Here is an 18,259-nt window from a genome sequence, read left to right on the forward strand (position 1 = left end):
ATATATAAATGAAACCCTATTATTATTATTTATAATATTATAGTTTTATTCAATTCAATGTCTCATTTGCCTTTCAATCAATACAATTATGGTTTATAATTTTTTATATAAAAATTATTCTACTTATGAATCACTCGCAACACACACACACATACACACACATACATACATACATAATACCATATCAAAGGTCTTATTAGTGATAGACTTGTGGCAACACTAGCCATGAATTTCAAATCCGTTTTAATTCAATATATATTTGAATATTCTTTTCATCAAAATTTTCTTGAATTTAAAATTTGTTACAAACCATCAAATACAAGACAATAGTAAAGAAAAATATATATGCAATGCATATTTTAACATCAACTTTGATAGTGCTCATGTATTTTCATCTAAAAATAGCTAAATATATATTTTTTTAAACATGTTTATCAACAACAATATCATAATTTTATTATTATATAACTCTATTGGCGCCTAAATTCTAGGCTCGTTCTCAGTCACTAATTATAGCGATATTAAGTCAATAACTTTTGAGAAAAAAGACAACTGAATTGAATTGAATGTATGAATAGTAAGGTTTGTATTTTTCAATGAAATACTTATCAATGAAGTACATCAATAATATATATATATATACTGTATATATAATGTATATTTATACATACATACCATTGAAGACTTTGACTCAATTAGGAAAAATTGATATTTACTTTGACAATAGCATAGACATCAACACTAACATTGAGGAGACATATGTTTGATAAATTTACATATTCAGAGATAAGATATGATTGAATCCCTGGGATAGACAGTAATACTGTAGTGTAGTGTTATAATAGAGATGCGGTTCATTTGTTAATGGACTCACCATTTAGAGGAATGGGAGACAAAGAGATTACAATTGCTTAGTTAGAGTATGGACTGGCGACTCGACTCTCGAGAGTCATGAGAGAAAAAGAGAGAAAAAACTTGATTTATTTGTAGCTCAAAATGTTAAAAGACTCATTAGGTTTGCCTATAATAAGTATTACTTAAACCAATAATTTTTCACTAAAGACACGTGAGTTCACTAAAGCTATACTTATTATATAAAATATTCAAATAAATACTTTTTACTCTTTTTTTTAAAAAAAAACTTGATTTTCAATTAACAATCCAAATGCAAATTAGAAAATAATTATATAATTAGCGGCAAATAAATTACTTAGTTTTTTACTACATGTTTGTCTATATAAATGTATAATTACAATAACAAAATTTATACGCTAGTTAATAATTATATTTAACTCTGTGTATATGTAATGCATATTAATAAATATTGAACCAAAAAAAACAATTTTTTTCATAAATATGATGATCAGTGCAAACTTTATTTTTCCTGTCCGCTGTTAACATTGATAAATGTTACATATGTTAAGAGAGAGAGAGAGAGAGAGAGAGAGAGAGAAATTGGCACCAATATAATAACGTTGCAAATATTTTAAATTCACCAATGTCAATTTTAAATTTATCTAACATTTGCAAAGTTCTACAGTATATTGAAGTCACATTTTTAAAAATATATTATAAAATGTTTGCCATTACATTAGTTTGATTAAATTAATTAAATTTACAAAATAAAGTATCATTTAATAACTTTAATATACATATATTCTGTTATATTAAGTTATTATGTCTTTCATTTAATATAGTCTTTACATTTCATTGACTTATTTATTGTATAAATGTCAGAGACATACAAATATGTATACAATAAGTGATTTGATAGGAGTTTTCTCTTATAAAACCATTTAAAAGGCATTAGTTTTGGTGTAAATCCTAAGTATTTAATGGAAACACTTAATTACAAACTGATTAGCCATAAGCTATAAGTGCATCAACTTTTCACACAAACACAGTCTATATTTAGATCCTATTAGACATATATTTATGACAACTTCTATAATCACTGCCACAAACCAATTGTTTTTACATTTCTATTACTTATAAAATCTATATCGAAAATACTGTACTGTATTGCACTGCATATCATAACTGCAACTATAACTGCATATTATTAAAATAAATTTAAGATATTATTTATTAATTAATTAAATGTTATAAAAATATGTATTCAAAAAATGTTTGAAAAAAACATTTATCAATACTATTAATAAAAATTCATTTTATATACATTAAATGACAAATCCATTATTTATGTTTTTTCTAAAAATAAAATAAAATATGTGATATTTTGAGAAAAAATGACTTAATACTAATGATCTAATTAAGTAAAAGTTAATCAGTTATATATATTATACAATACTGTATATTAAATAAATTATAAATAAATTTATTTTGCAAAAAAAAATTGTTTAAAATTAAATAACTAATAATAAATTATTATAAAACTTTAGTGGCATTATACAGGTATAATGTACTGTATATGTTACGCAATATTAATGTAATCTCATTAAAACTAATCAAAAATTTAAATATTGCATAAAAAACAATAAGTTTTAAAAAAATAAAAATATATAAACTTTTATTATTTGAACCAAACTTTTGTCAAATAAAACCTAATGTTTGATACACATGACAGGTATGCTTATACACAACAATCGTTACCTAAATCATCAACTATTGGTGACCCCTTGTAATTGTTTTGTTTATACTTTAATGTGATTTGTTAGACAACACTATACTTTCAAATATGACACGTAATGTCTGAATGTTAATGTTGTATATGTTTTGCAATTATTTTGAAAATACAGTAATGACTTGCAGTTTATGTTTTGCAAACATAGTGTTTATGTTTATATTGTATTGCATTGTATTGTAAAGCATTGTATTATTGTTGTGACTCAGCATTTGACACATTGTTTTGCATATCATTTTAGACCACAATTTATGTGACTATTGTTTGTATGATTCAAACGACGCTAACGATGACTAAGCGAAACATTAGACGAAAGCAGCCATTGGTGGCCAACAAGACATACGACAACAACAACATCAACAACACATCCAACACGAGAGCCAACAAAAGGACAATCAGTCGGACAGTTGCTAACACTCGACGAAAGACCAGATCATCCATCAAAAGTGTGACAGACTTTGTCGACTCGGGTCTTGACTTAGACACCAGTGATAGTGAGTTAGTGGCCATTGCCCGCAGTGTTGACATCGAGTGCAACAAAAGTGATACAAACGACAGCATGGAATCAAACACATCGTCCGGTGGCCGACACGGACTCACCGACGATCTGTTGGTCACATTGTCTGTGCGTGAACTCAATCGACGTCTTAAGATGTCTGGTCTGTCGCGAGCGGATGTCATCAAAATGAAACAAAGGCGCCGAACACTCAAGAACAGGGGTTACGCCGCCCAGTGTCGCAACAAACGACTCGAACAAAAAGGTAAGCACCGGGAGGTCAACCATTACATTGTGTTGAGACCAATCAGTCTTATAGATTAGTTGTTTATTTGGTTAACTCAATCAATTGACATCAATTGTATTAGTCTTATAAATTGAATGAACAATTATTTTATATCTGTTGACTTGTCTGAMGCTTAGGTGATCTCGAGACCGACAAAGTGGTAGTCGTGTCTGACATCCGACACCTGAGTGATGTCAACAACAAGATTAGAGAAGAGGTGATAGACTTGAAGCAAAAGTTTGACGCAATCGTTGAGTTCGCTAACAATAATGGCATTGAATTACCGCCCGATTTACAAGAGTTTGTTGATTGTCAACATCTGATGCAATCATAGACTCTTTTGCCAATCATTTTACCATAAAATTCATCAATTGTTATCTTATTTAATATTGAAAACACTTTGTTACTAATTTAATAATTAACTTTGTATTTGTTTAATTAAATTATAATATTATATAATAATGTATATATACAGCAATGAAATGATAAATTAATTTATTTTAGTAATATTAATGACACTGAAATGTACTGTTGATTGCAGTGTTAAAAAATAATAAACTTTTTATAATGTTTAAAAAAAGTTTGTGTTATGCAATGTGCATACAATATATTTATACAGTATATATATTGCTATACTTTATATATTCAAACGCATATTATCTATACTATTGTGTAGTGTATATGAAAAAGGCAACGATGCTTACCACTGATTGTCTGTCTGTGTCGGCATCAGGCATATCGCGGGCCGACTCCTAACTCCCAGTGCGAGCCATAGTTCGTAGGTGTGACCTCTGAACTCTCGTGATTTATTGTGGCGCCGACTCTCTATTTTATGGGTGAGAATAAACGCCAAGCAATTAATGATCACAAGAGAGAGAGAGAGAGAGAGAGCCATTCACTCAAAGAGTGAGCACTTGTTTGTTGAACACATGAAGTTAAGCTCTGAGAGAGGAGTTTACCAGAAAAAAACCACACATCACTACAATAACTAAAAAATATATATTTATCTTTTTACACGAAAAAATTGTGTTTAATTTTTTTGACTACATTTGAAAAAATATGTTGATTTCATTTAAATAAGTTAAAACTAAGTAATTCACGCGTGTATTGGAGATAAAGATTGAGATATAAAACTTGAAATAACAACAAAAATAACATTTTAAAAATCGCATAAAAACACTTAATGTATATACAGGTATGTGATGAATAGGTAAACATTTTTATGGTATATTTGTCATAAATTTCAAGAAAAAATATGAAAACTGAACCAAAAAAAATATAATCTATGATTGCATTAAAAAACAATATTATTATTAATTACTAATGTCCTATAGATATATATAAACCGTATGTCCATTTGAATCATCGGCCAATCATTATATAATCTATGCACTGAAATATACTGTGTTTAAAAAATATAGTTATCTCTCAATACATAACTTTGAATACAAAAAAATATTTTATTTTTTAAAATTTGTTTTGATTTTTGCCAAACATTGGTGGCCAGTGTTGTCGTCATTGTCGCCGATAAACAAACAAATAGTACCACAACCGCCGGTAGTATTACTAATGTTGGTGAACAACAAGACATATCATACGTCTACAATGGTTACGCACCGCTCAGTGTACGACTGGCCCAATATCTGGAACATCCAGGTTGGCGGACCATACCTGATGCCCCCTCAAGCTGTTACCCGAACCGATTATCGAAGAAACCCAACAGATAGCGGTCGGTCTTAGAAAACGCCGCAATTCCGGTGCATCCATACAGACAGTTGGCGGCGGTGATGGCGGCGAAGATAAACTAATTGCCGTTTTTTTCCTGGACGCCTATACCTATTCGGAGATATCGGGCCTAAGATTTCTATGTCAAAAACATGGTTTCAATGCCGACTTTATTATCATTACCACCAATAGTATCAATGGTACAACATTTTTGAAGTCATTTTGAAACATTTACCGCCGCAGCCGGTAAACAAACCGACCGGTAATTAGTTATACAGAAAAAAAATATTTATTTATTTTTTAAAAAAACAAACAAATGTTTTATAATTTTATAGTTTATAATTGTTTTACGGGATAATAAGCTATTGATAAAAAAATAAAATAAAAACCAATTACCGTATCCGCGAAATTATTTGGTAAAATTTATTGTATTTTTTTATTTACCGCTATATAAACTACATTATACGGTAATAATAATAATAAAAATTTGTGACAATTATTATTACCCGTAAATAAAATACTAAGTAATTGTTGTTACACCTAATAAATTTGATAAAAAAAAATTTTTTTAATAAATCTATCGATAAGTTTATAATTTATTTATTTATTTAAATATTTGATTTTTATGTACATTAAAATTCTGTGTGTGTTTTTAAAGTGAGAAAACTGTTTGAATAAAATATCAAAAACGAGATATTAAAATATCAAATAAAATACAATACAAGAAAACAAAATGATAGATGAAATACATTAAATAATAATAATTATTATTATTATAATTAAAAATTAATGTATTATTTGAAATTATAAAAAGAAAATTGTAGTAAAAATAATATTTAAAAAAAACAAAAATTATTAAATATAAAACTCGACATTTAAGATACGATAATAATAATAATTATTATTATTATAATACTATTTTATATAATTAAGTAATCAATTTTGATATTATTCATTACGAGATAGACATACGATAAGTACTGTTCAATCATATCATTCAATCAATCAATCAATCAATCATTGAATCAATTCATTGTTCAACAGAAATGGTACGCTTCTTCTGGACTAAAGCCTGGATGCGATCATCAAAGCTGAACGGCTTGAATGTTGTCGTCTTTTTCTTTTCGCCAGCGGTTTTCGGTACAGCAATCGGAGCGCTTTTCTTAGTAAAGTCGGGCATCGGATTAGCTTTGAATGCAAACGGTTTGATATTTTCAACGGCTTTTGCCGCCCGTTCCAAATCATTGGCTTTGGCGGCCCGAACTTCGTTACGGCGGACGGTCGAAAAATGCAAATCCACAGCTTTAGTCGGCTCTTTTGTCGACCGAACTCTGGGAATACCCGAAGCAAAACGTGAATCAAATAACTTCTTGCGAATCGGATTGGCTTTGAACGTGTATTTCTTGATTTGCGACGCAATTATGTCTTCGGTTGGTCGGGCAGGTTGTCGATGACGGCTAACGGTACTGAATTTCGGCGACTTTGGCATCGTTAGCGATGTTAACGATGACGAACGAGATCCACAACCGCCTGTGTTGCGGTGTTCGGTAGGACGCGACGGACGGTCACAGCTTCGCATTTTGGTCTCGAAATCGCGCAATTGTTCGGCAACTGTTCGATAGTTGTCTTCACGTTTCTTGCCGGTCGAATAGAGTCGCGAAAATACCGATGAAATACTAGCCTTTCGACGGGAACCGCTCATAGAAGTCTTCGACAATACCGGTGTCGTTGACTTTTTAGTCGACGATATCTTCAATGGTGTAGCTTTTCTTTGTTTAACCACCGATGATCTTCTCCGTGTCGACCAATTCTTGGCACTTTCTTCCGGACTGATCAATGTAACAGACTTTTTCATTGCGGACTTCGGCTTTACCAATGATTCCGGTATTTTCGAGATTGTATACGATTCGCGTCCAGTGATTGTCAGATTGGCTGCCGATTGTTCATCAATTGGCGCACTGTTTCCATTGACAAACACGTTGTCGTCATTATCATCATTTTGGGCATTGATTAGCACTACTTGTTCATCGTTGGTCTGGCGGTCATCATTGATGTCATCGTTGTTTTCCTCATTTAAACCTACCTTTTCTTCATAATAGGTTTGATCATTGAGATCAATATTTACCACATGTTCTTCTTCATCATCATTATCATCACCAGCATTGACCAAATCAATGTTGTTAACAGCTTTGGGAGTATTGGGAAGCGATTCAACCAATTGATTCATTTTAAACACAGTCACACACTCTTCGTCGCCATCATCAGCAGTCTTGTGTAGTTCTTCTTCAACGACAACTTTGACACTATTATTCACTATCTGTTTCTTATTCTTCTTCTTTGAACTCAAGCTAATCCTTGTCTCTTTCAGCGGTGTATTTCCATTGTACTGAAGCAATCGCATTGGTGTCGATCGTAACTTATAKGATAACTTCTTAYGGTTACCGCCGCCGCCGGAGAAGTACTTTTTGGTCGAATAGAATATCTCATTGTCTTCTTCTTCTTCGTCCATATTCTCCTTGTTTTGCGGTGGAGTCGAGTAATTATCATTGATCTTCAGGTCATCGACTTGTTGTCTATTGTTGTTGTTAACCATTAATGGATCATCACTTACACCATCATTATCATCGTTATCATGTCGTATATGAAAAAACTGGTCAATGCTTGTCAACTGATCCGTCGACTCAGTGGCCGTTAGATCGCAATACTGTGGACACAAAAAGTCCCATTTGTTACCATCATTACCGCCATCGATGGCGGCGGCGCTCATCATATTGTCCACACAATCACTGGACCTAATTATTTTCGGTGACAACAAAAACAAGAGATTATAATCTGAAAACAAGTCTTACAAAACAATTAAACAAAACTTACATTTTATTAATTATAATAAAAAATAATTATTCAAACAATTGGATCAATTGATTGATTGAATTATTGAATAGTAATTCAAATACTAATAGTAATAATAATAATAATAATATTGAAGACAATGATAGCCAATGACTACACAACACAACTGTTTAACCGCTTTTTCAGTTCAAATATATTATTATAAAAATGCTTTCAAACAGTCGTTTCAAACATACAAATAAAAAAACATTAGGTAGAGGTGTTTGCCGAGTAACAAGACAGTAGAGTTTATTACATTTATGCACTGTAGTAGTAGTAGTAGTAGTAGAGATGTACACAGATTTTTATTTAATGGTTAAATTACGGGAAACTTTTTTTTGATTGAAATTAATTAATTAATTTTATTTTTATTATTATTATTATATATTGTATCTATAGTTTTATCTACAATGACGACAACACTGGCCACCAATGTTTGGCAAAAATCAAAACAAATTTTAAAAAATAAAATATTTTTTTGTATTCAAAGTTATGTATTGAGAGATAACTATATTTTTTAAACACAGTATATTTCAGTGCATAGATTATATAATGATTGGCCGATGATTCAAATGGACATACGGTTTATATATATTATTTTAATCAATTATATAGCAATAGTTAATTAGTCAATTGAAATAAAATATTTTAATTTATTGTCAAAATTTATGTTTTTTTATTACAGATAAAAATGATAACATAATTAAATATTAAACAAAATTATTAATTAACTATTTTTTTAAAAAATAAGTAAATCCTAAAAAACGAAAGACTCATTTTGTGGTTGAATTATAATAAGCCATTAAAGCCTTCTTCGGTGGTATTAAGTCATCAGTCAAACCGACTCTTTTCTTGTTGTTGTTGCTGTTGTTGGCCGTTGTTTTGATAACTTTTGAAACATCGATAAAGTTGTCGTCTTCGTGTCTAAACCGACATCTGTTACCAAATTTACATTTCTTGTGTTTGTGATAATTCCAACAGATTTTCTTTGCCGTTAACTTGGGATCAGACGATGATTGACCAGAACTGCTTGTATTGTCACTCATCTTGACGTGTCTCTCAAGCTGTTCCATCTCTTTCATCTCTTCCTCTTTGAATGGATTACTAAATATCGATACTTTGCTGCTCTGACCAGTAATTTCGGTAATTGTATTCTTCAAATGTACAGATGGATGGACAGCAATTGGTTTCGGTAATAAAACTGACGGCAAATTATCACTGAATTTTGTCATATCTTGTGTTCGGTAATCAATTGCTAGCTCTTTATCGTTGTCCGAATCGGAACTCAGTTCATAATTGCTGGCCTCAAACGGGTTGGCCATTGATTTGACGGCATCGCTGACTTTGAGACAGTTTGTGGACTCGAGTTTATTGTCCTTTGGATGTCTTTCGCCGCATTTGTCGACCACTTGTTCTTCATCTTCATTGTCATCACTGCTGCTGTAGTCGAGTCCGAGCATAATATGTGTCCACTCTTTACATATCGTTAAACACTTCGTGASATTTCTGAAGACAAACCAACAAATGATTGAATGTTTTTGTATTGAATTTCAAGACAAACACTGAATGACATCATTAGTGACATCTGTTGTCACAACAAATGTCTTCAAAACATTTTACATGTGATTCTCATATGAATACAAACAAGTTGTCAAAGTGTTGACCAAATTATCGGTAATGCGACCAAAAGTGTGACCAATTTCTGGACCGACGACTGCAATGAAGTTGAAGGCATTGGAGTCGTTGATGCAATCGGTGGATGAGTTTCAGTCACCAAAGGTATGTTACGAACAGTACTCGACATCAGTTCACATCAGTTCCCGAATGCTGTACACCATTGACCACACATTTGACGACTTGAGATACAAATGTGTGGCCGATCTCGGCTGCGGTTCCGGCAGACTGACCATTGGTTCTGCACTGATTGGTGCCCAATATGTGTTGGCTATTGACTGTGATTGGGATGCCGTCCAACAAATGGTAGAAAATTTAGAAGAATTCGAGAATATTACGGCCAGTGTTGACCCGATTTGTGCCGATATTACCGATGAAGACATGTGGCAACCGTTTCACAAGCGTTTCGATACTTGTATTTTGAATCCTCCGTTTGGCACAAAAAGAAATAAAGGTTTTCATCAATTTTGTTGTTTAATCACTGATTGACTTAATTTTATTTGTAATGATTATCTTATTGTAAATCTATAGGAATTGATATGATTTTCTTGAAAAGAGCTCTTCAGTTGTCATCAAACGCCGTCTATAGTCTACATAAGACATCCACTCGAGAGGTATTTTAAGTTACAAATGTTGTCATTACTTAAGATTTGTTTTGATTTCATTTGTCAGCACATTCTCCGTAAAGCCAAAGAATGGTCAGTTGAGGCCCAAGTGTTGGCAGAGTTGAGGTTTGATTTGCCGAAAGTCTATAAATTTCACAAACATTCTTCAGTCGACATTGAAGTTGACTTTTATCGCTTCCAACACAAGACACCAACACTTAAATCACAACAACAATTAGGTCTTTGATAAGTATTTCGTTGAATTAATTTTTATATAATAACATTGTTTTTATGAGTTATTAATATTGTCAACAATTTATTAATTTTAATATATAAATAATTAATTTTATATTTAATAATAATATGAATTATGTAAATTCAAACTTTGAATAATTAATTAAAAATAAAGGATCGATAAATTATTATAAATATTTATGTTATACTTGTATTTACTGTATTTATTATTTCAGTATATTTTAATAATTTATAAGCAATATTTGTAATGATAGATAAATCTTATTGTTGAATATTACATTAAAGATACTATAGTTTATTTGCAATTATAATGTATTATAATTTAAGGTAAGTTTTTGTATAATATTAACTTAGATAATACAGCACTTGTAATGCCATATACTGAATATTCAAATTAAATTTAATATAAGGTATGTATTTTTTCAATTATCAGTATTTATAAAAATTCTAGTAACTATTTGTATAACTATTACGGTATTATTTTTTTATATTGTATTAATAAATTAATAATATACATGTTTGCAATATTAAATTTACCGGTGTTTAAAATTTTGATTGAAATTATGAAATTTGCATGAAATTCAAGTATAGGTAATAGATTAGATCAAAATTTTTTATCTTAAATACTTGTATATCGTATTTTACTAATTGTTATAAATATATGATACAAGTACAGTATATTACTATATTATACAACTAAGTTTATTACAGTATATATTGATTGTAATAAACTTAGTTGGTTTTTTAATAAATATAAAACAATTTATTAACTATTATAAAATAAATTGAACTAGAAGTTTTAGAATTAAAATAAATTTTTAAAATTATATGATTTATCAATTGCTAAACATTTGCTAACAAGATATCACATAACTTTGACTAATCACAAATAACATTGACACAATTTCAATGTCAAATAAATTATATTATTTACCTGAATTACAATTGATAAATTATTAGAAAGTGATAAAAAAAACTTTGATTTTACCTAGAACAAATAATTATTATATTAAATAACAATTATTGATAACAATTAACAATAATTGAACTTAAATTAAGTTCTATTGAGATTTAATAATTAGAAAACATATTTAATTTTCACACGTTATTCAATTAAATAGGATATTAGATATAATAAGAATATTTAAAAAGATATAAATTTGCTTATTATATATACATTTGTTTTGTCGACCTATTAAACAAAAAATTAGTTTTTTAAAAATGGTTAAAACAATAGCAGTAGTTTCAATCGTTTTGATTTTATATATAATTAGTAAAATATCTGCCGATTGTGGTTACGAGTCATGTATTCAAACTGATTCACATAAGTTAAACATTCATATCATATCTCACAGTCACGATGATGTCGGTTGGCTGAAGACGGCTGATGGCTATTATCAGGACGACGTACAGCATATCATTACAAATGTTGTCAACGCATTGGCTAAAAACCCTAAACGACGTTTCACTCAAGTGGAGACCTATTACTTCAACCGGTGGTGGTCTGAACAGAACCAACAGACCCGTGATTTGGTTCATACTTTAGTGAGTTCGGGTCAGTTGGCATTTGCTAACGGAGGCTATACTGTCAATGATGAGGGAAATGCTCACTACAATGAAATTATTGATCAAATGACATACGGTCTGAAAATTTTGGACAATTTGTTTGGCAAATGCGGTCGTCCACTCATTTCGTGGCAAATCGATCCGTTTGGCGCTTCTAAAGAAATGGCATCACTTTACGCACAAATGGGTTTCGACGGACATGTATTCAATAGGGGTGTCGAACCAAAGGGTGAATTCATATGGAATGCCAGCCCTGACTTGGGATCCAAAAGTGATATCTTTACGACTATTCTTCACAATCATTATAGCGCTCCAAACGGCTTTGACTTTGAATCCGGTATTAATTATTATAAATTAAATAACACATTGATCTTTAAATGTCTTTTAAATGACAATTAATAATTGTAATGATAGGAAATGATATAAATCCGACAAATAAGAAACAAAAGGCCGATTCAATTGTAGCGATCGGTAATCAGTGGAACAAAGACTTTGGCGGAACAAATCACGTGTTGATTACATTCGGTGATGATTTCAAATACAATAACGCAGATCACTATTTCACAAATCTCGACAAACTTATTGATGCGGTTCACGAGTTTCATCCGGACGTCAATATATTTTACTCAACACCCATGTGTTACTTGAAAGCAGTCAACCAATTGGGCCATACGTTTGAAAGCCGACAAAAAGATTATTTTCCTTTTATTACCGGTTTCTTCACAAGCCGTCCGTCACTTAAACGTCAGGAGAGATCGATAAACAGTTTGTTGCAAATAAGCAAACAGTTGGACGCAATCACCAGAATACCAGAAGTTGAACCATTTGTGAATGAGGGTCGAAATGAAATCGGAGTTATGACACATCACGACGCCATCACCGGTACATCACCACAGGTGACAATCAATGATTACATATCAAGACTTTATAGCGCCAGCGATGCTCTCAGCGAAGTCATTAACAGGACATATAAAAAACTTTTACCAAAACAAGAGTCCATTAAAACAATACCCAAACAAGTGATTTGCGACAGACTTAATATTAGTCAATGTTATGTATCGGAAAATTCAAATGAATTCACTTTAATTATCTATAATCCCATTGCAAGACCTGTCTCTCAATGGTTCAGAATTCCTGTTAATGCAAATGATAATTATGAAGTGTATGACAGCAATGGTACCAAAGTTAATGATATACATGTGGTTCCCGTTTCGCAAAAACTGATTAAAATACCTGAGAGAACCACTTCAGCAAAATATGAGTTAGTTTTTCGCGGAAATCTCAATGCTATGGGATTTGTCACTTATTTTGTTAAAAAATTAGGTAATTATTGAATTTGACTACAAATTTGTTTGAAATTATTAATTAGTTATTAATATTTAGGAAAATCATTAGAAAATTCAAGTGCTTCTCAACGGACACTAACTGAGAATACAATTGAAATGAAAGGAAAAGGTTTTACTCTAAACTTGGATTCAAATAATGGAAATATATTATCAATGAAACTAAACAATGGCAAAGAGTATCCATTGAAACAGTCTTTCAAATATTATAAATCAACAAAAGATGATAATTATGATTTTTGCGCCGAAGGAGAGGTCACTGATATTAATAGAGATGCGGTTAGGATAGAGTCAGTGACTATCAGTGGATCACTTCATGAAGTAACACAAGTCTGGAACGATTGGCTCACACAGACTGTCCGTGTCTATGAAGACGAAGAATATGTAGAACTCGAATGGATTGTCGGTTCCATACCGTCTGAAGACAATATTGGTAAAGAAGTGATAACTAGATTTGAAACTGATCTCAACACTCATCAAGAATTCTTTACTGACGCTAACGGAAGACAAAATGTAATGATTTTTACGAATTGTTATATTAATGCTAAATATATTTAATTATTTTTTGTCATTAAAAGATTAAAAGAGTACGAACTTCTCAACTGAAGAATTGTGGTCAATCGAAAAACAGTATTTCTGCCAATTATTATCCTATTTATGAAAGAATTTTCATAAAAGACAGTCAAAAAGATATGCAATTAACAGTTATGACTGATAGAGCACAGGGAGGTTCTAGTGAGGCGGACGGACAGATGGAGATTATGTTTGACCGAAGGCTTTTCATTCCCAAAAATCCTGTCCCTCTCGATGAAACAGGTATTGATGGTAAAGGTCTTGTAATCAGAGGAAAACATTATTTATTATTCAGACCAATCAATGAATCTGTAAATTTATACCGAGATTTGAGTCAAAGACTTTATATGGAACCGTTGATAACATTCTCACCACTCAAGGAATCGCAGGAAAGCTATAAAAACAATTATAAGACATCCTATTCGGGTCTAAATAATGAATTGCTACCAAACGTTCATTTGTTGACATTAGAAAAGTGGTCACAAAATAAAGTATTAGTCCGTTTGGAGCACTTCTACCAAAAAGAAGACAATAATCAACTGTCAAACCCAGTAGAGGTTGACTTACAAAACTTGTTTAAAGATTTGATAATTAAAGAAATACAAGAAATGACTTTAAGTGCTAATCAATTGCTTACAGAATCACAACAGAAGAAATTCAAATGGAATTCAAAGACAATTTCAAATGATATACAAAATAATAGTTACAATAATATTATTGATATTAAAAAAATTGGATTAAATCCACAAGAGATCAGAACTTTTATTATGACTGTTGAAGATTACAGCCAAAGAGGTATTCAATGTCTTTTTTAATTGAATTAATTATTTTATATAAAATTCAAAATTATTTTTTTCAGTTGACTGTTCTTTACGATGGGTATCGACATCCGGCAGCAAAATCCCAAGCGATGCCATTATTGGCGGCTTTGATATCGACTCTTCACCGCTATATATATGCCGACATAAACAAGTAAATGATATAATTCCCGGCAAAGCCAATGAAAAGTTGGGATGTATTGTTACATTAGGAGGAAAGTCATATAAAACTATGAATAATTATGAGGTATTAGTCGGACACGGCTTTGATTGGGTTCCAAGACATGGTGCCGATGCTGTACCCGATCGGTCATTTGTTGCCGGACACGATGGCCAGTCTAATCCAATTTATGTCGGCAAATGTGACTTATTTTTTGGTAAAGTTGAGACAGTAGTAGTCGGTAAAGTGCATCATAAATTTTATTACGGTTGGGGTGATTGGGAAAAGGAGGACTGTTTTAATCATCAAGTGATGGTTTGCTAATTATTGAATATTAAATCATAATAAATAAAGTTATTTATCTTTAATAAGCTTTGTTTTTATTTAAGCCTATCTATTTTGAAAATAACGCATAATTATGTACTGGTATACACCCAGTATAAAATTTACACCCGGGTGCACTTACTGTATATGTACCTCACATGGCCATCATTTGTTTATCATAACAATTTTGAATATTATACTTGACATGTTTATATTTAATTGTTTTATTATAAATTATTTTATGATTTAATTTAGTTATCTTAAAACTTCTACATAAAGATGCACCAGGGTGTAGTATAGCTACGGTATCATATAGTTTATTAAAATCAATTATTATTATTCAGTTTATTAAAATTACAAAAAAATAATGTCTACAAAAATTAAATTATTTTATTATTTAACTATTAAATAGTTGGTTATTACGTAATATTGTAATAATTATATTGTACATCTGATTGTATCTAAACAATAGTTTTTAACTATTGATATTACAAAATGAAATATACAGATATGTATAATACTATTTATTATAACATTTAAAAAAATTTATAAAATATTTTTGATTAAATGTTTATACAAAAATACTGTACCTGTATATGTATTAAAGTGTGGTTAAGTAAGATTATTATAAATAGTAATTTTGATGATATTTCAAATTTTTAAAAAATGCACGCAAATAAAGTGTAAAATCAGTACATAATTTTATAATACAAGTAATATAATTGGTTTAGATTTTTTCAATAATATTAAACTTTTATACAATATCGCCAATATTTATTTGAATACTTGATTGCTATATAATTATAAATCAACCAATAATATATTAATAGTAATATTTAATTATTTTTATATTGAGAGTACGTTAGGGTGCGATGCGATTACCGATAAAATAGATTATAAATATAAACATTTAAATTTAAATACGTATTGTGATAAGGATTTTGTTTAAATATAGATTTTTTTATATAAATTGGTATATATTTATACTAATAAAACTAAGCAACAAATTATTAATAGTAAAGTTTTAAAATAAAATAATATAATATAAAATGTTAAAAGTTTTAATATTAACAATTGTCGTCGGAATTATCGTTTGGTATAAATGGAGAAAACGATTGATGTCTCAATTGAAACGAAATGGTATCCCAGGACCAGAACCGCACATACTTTGGGGTAATTTTAAAGAATATCAAATTAAAGGTTACGCCAAATGTCATGAAGAATGGATCAAAAAATACGGTCGTATTGTTGGTTATTATTTGGGCGGAAAACCGTTTGTATTGGTAGCCGATCCGGAACTACTAAAAGTTATACAAATCAAAGAGTTTCACGAGTTTTCCAAACGTCAACTATTGCTTAATGATAGCGGTTTGAATCCAAATCCACGATTCAAACACAGTTTGATCTCTTGTAAAGACAGTCGTTGGAAACAAATGAGAAGCAATCTGTCGCCGACCTTCAGCGGTGCCAAACTTAAACAAATGACACCAATCATTGAGTCAACAATCAATAAATTCTTGTCGAGAGTGGCTGATAATGAAAGACAGCGCCAAGAGTTTGATATCTATGATCTGTTTCAAGGCTTGACTATGGAAACGATAGCCAAAGCGGGCTTCGGGTTTGACTCTGAATCTCAAACAAAAGATGAAGACGCCGTCATTGAGGCCGTTAAAGCCGTATTCAATGTAAGCGTCGGACAGGTATTGCTTTTTCTATGGCTAGTGTTTCCCGAATTTCGGTTTATTATAAATCCAATCAGAATATTGATAGACAAAGTCAAGGATTACTTTGGTTATTCAGATCACGGATTTCTCTTAAAGATTAGCGACCAATTGATTAAACAAAGAAGAGCTAACAATGGATCCAATAATCAAAGAGATTTGTTGCAACTCATGTTGGAGTCTGAGGCAAGTGGTATGTTGTCTAACGATAAACTATCTATAAGTAGTGATATGAACGATGATAATGATATTGAAGTTAAAGAAAAGTGGTCTAAAAAGTCAAAGATGACCGACGATGAGATTTCAGCCAATGCTGTCCTGTTTTTTGAAGCCGGATATGAGACAACCAGTACAGCACTCGGCTATTTGATGCATATTCTAATCAATAAACAAGATATTCAAGAAAAGGTTAGGCAAGAGGTTAAGGAGTTAATGGAAACGGAAGGAAAGTTAGACTATAATACTGTAACAAAACTGAAATACTTGGAACAAGTCATATATGAAACATTGAGAGTCTATCCACCCGTCACTACATTTATATCGCGAACCCCACGAAATGATTTCCACTACAACGGACTGACTCTACAGAAAGGAGTTGACATAAGAGTTCCGCTCTATTATCTTCATAGAGATCCAGAACTGTGGACAAARCCGGAAGTGTTTGACGAAAATCGCTTTTCTGATGAAAACAAACATTTGGTTAATCCAGTAGTTTGGCAGCCGTTTGGTGTCGGACCGCGTAATTGTATTGGTATGCGGTTTGCATTACTGGAAATTAAATTAACTATTGCTAAGCTATTAATTAAATATAAATTGATTGAATCAAACAATACTGAATTGGGAGACATTCAAAGAGATTTCAAAACTATATCAATGACTCCTAAAACTGGTGTCTTTACTAAAGCTGTTCTCATATCAACTGACGATTAATATTATATTAATTAATAACCCAATTATATGTTTTCATTTTTTATTGTCTTGTTTTTATTGGTGATTATATTATATACTAAAATTTTTTTTAATCTAGCATTATAATTATCATTTACGCAATATTAAATGTTGCTAAAATAGTTTTTTTTGAATAGAAAATAAATTTTTAAAACATTACCGTAATTACTAAATATTAATTTATTATATTTACTTTTTTATTAAACAAGATTTACCTATGATTTAATTTATA

General features: G+C 30.7%; 6 protein-coding genes and 1 pseudogene across 6 annotated transcripts; 5 read left to right on the forward strand and 2 right to left on the reverse strand.

Moving 5' to 3' along the window:
- Positions 1–2,751: 2,751 nt before the first annotated feature.
- Positions 2,752–3,890, forward strand: LOC128951536 (transcription factor Maf-like). The gene is made up of 2 exons (XM_054296815.1): positions 2,752–3,405; positions 3,564–3,890. The coding sequence occupies exons 1-2, from the start codon at positions 2,913–2,915 to the stop codon at positions 3,758–3,760; spliced, it is 690 nt and encodes a 229-aa protein (XP_054152790.1). The 5' UTR covers positions 2,752–2,912; the 3' UTR covers positions 3,761–3,890.
- A 465-nt stretch (positions 3,891–4,355) lies between these two features.
- LOC128965196 (vacuolar protein sorting-associated protein 33A-like) lies at positions 4,356–5,377 on the forward strand (annotated as a pseudogene).
- Positions 5,378–6,050: 673 nt separating this feature from the next.
- LOC128965002 (uncharacterized) lies at positions 6,051–8,179 on the reverse strand. Its single transcript, XM_054311658.1, has 2 exons — positions 8,023–8,179; positions 6,051–7,943 (listed from the first exon to the last, which is right to left on the reverse strand). Coding segments are annotated over exons 1-2 (1,764 nt in total). The 5' UTR covers positions 8,025–8,179; the 3' UTR covers positions 6,051–6,181.
- A 634-nt stretch (positions 8,180–8,813) lies between these two features.
- On the reverse strand, positions 8,814–9,501 carry LOC128965207 (uncharacterized). Its single transcript, XM_054311860.1, has one exon. The coding sequence runs from the start codon at positions 9,498–9,500 to the stop codon at positions 8,814–8,816; it is 687 nt and encodes a 228-aa protein (XP_054167835.1). The 5' UTR covers position 9,501.
- Positions 9,502–9,747: 246 nt separating this feature from the next.
- LOC128965218 (rRNA N6-adenosine-methyltransferase METTL5-like) lies at positions 9,748–10,566 on the forward strand. Its single transcript, XM_054311871.1, has 3 exons — positions 9,748–10,168; positions 10,246–10,328; positions 10,387–10,566. The coding sequence occupies exons 1-3, from the start codon at positions 9,760–9,762 to the stop codon at positions 10,564–10,566; spliced, it is 672 nt and encodes a 223-aa protein (XP_054167846.1). The 5' UTR covers positions 9,748–9,759.
- Positions 10,567–11,795: 1,229 nt separating this feature from the next.
- On the forward strand, positions 11,796–15,358 carry LOC128965228 (lysosomal alpha-mannosidase-like). The gene is made up of 6 exons (XM_054311882.1): positions 11,796–12,477; positions 12,555–13,463; positions 13,524–13,996; positions 14,062–14,758; positions 14,807–14,851; positions 14,916–15,358. Exons 1-6 carry the CDS (start codon positions 11,796–11,798, stop codon positions 15,356–15,358), a joined length of 3,249 nt encoding a protein of 1,082 aa, XP_054167857.1.
- Positions 15,359–16,407: 1,049 nt separating this feature from the next.
- LOC128965014 (cytochrome P450 3A24-like) lies at positions 16,408–18,101 on the forward strand. The gene has a single exon (XM_054311670.1). The coding sequence runs from the start codon at positions 16,408–16,410 to the stop codon at positions 18,007–18,009; it is 1,602 nt and encodes a 533-aa protein (XP_054167645.1). The 3' UTR covers positions 18,010–18,101.
- Positions 18,102–18,259: the final 158 nt, after the last annotated feature.

This window comes from Oppia nitens, unplaced genomic scaffold (genome assembly GCF_028296485.1).
Source record: "Oppia nitens isolate AA-2021 unplaced genomic scaffold, nextdenovo-longstitch-racon4-pilon3 scaffold10_pilon_pilon_pilon, whole genome shotgun sequence".
In the NCBI taxonomy this organism is placed as follows: domain Eukaryota; kingdom Metazoa; phylum Arthropoda; class Arachnida; order Sarcoptiformes; family Oppiidae; genus Oppia; species Oppia nitens.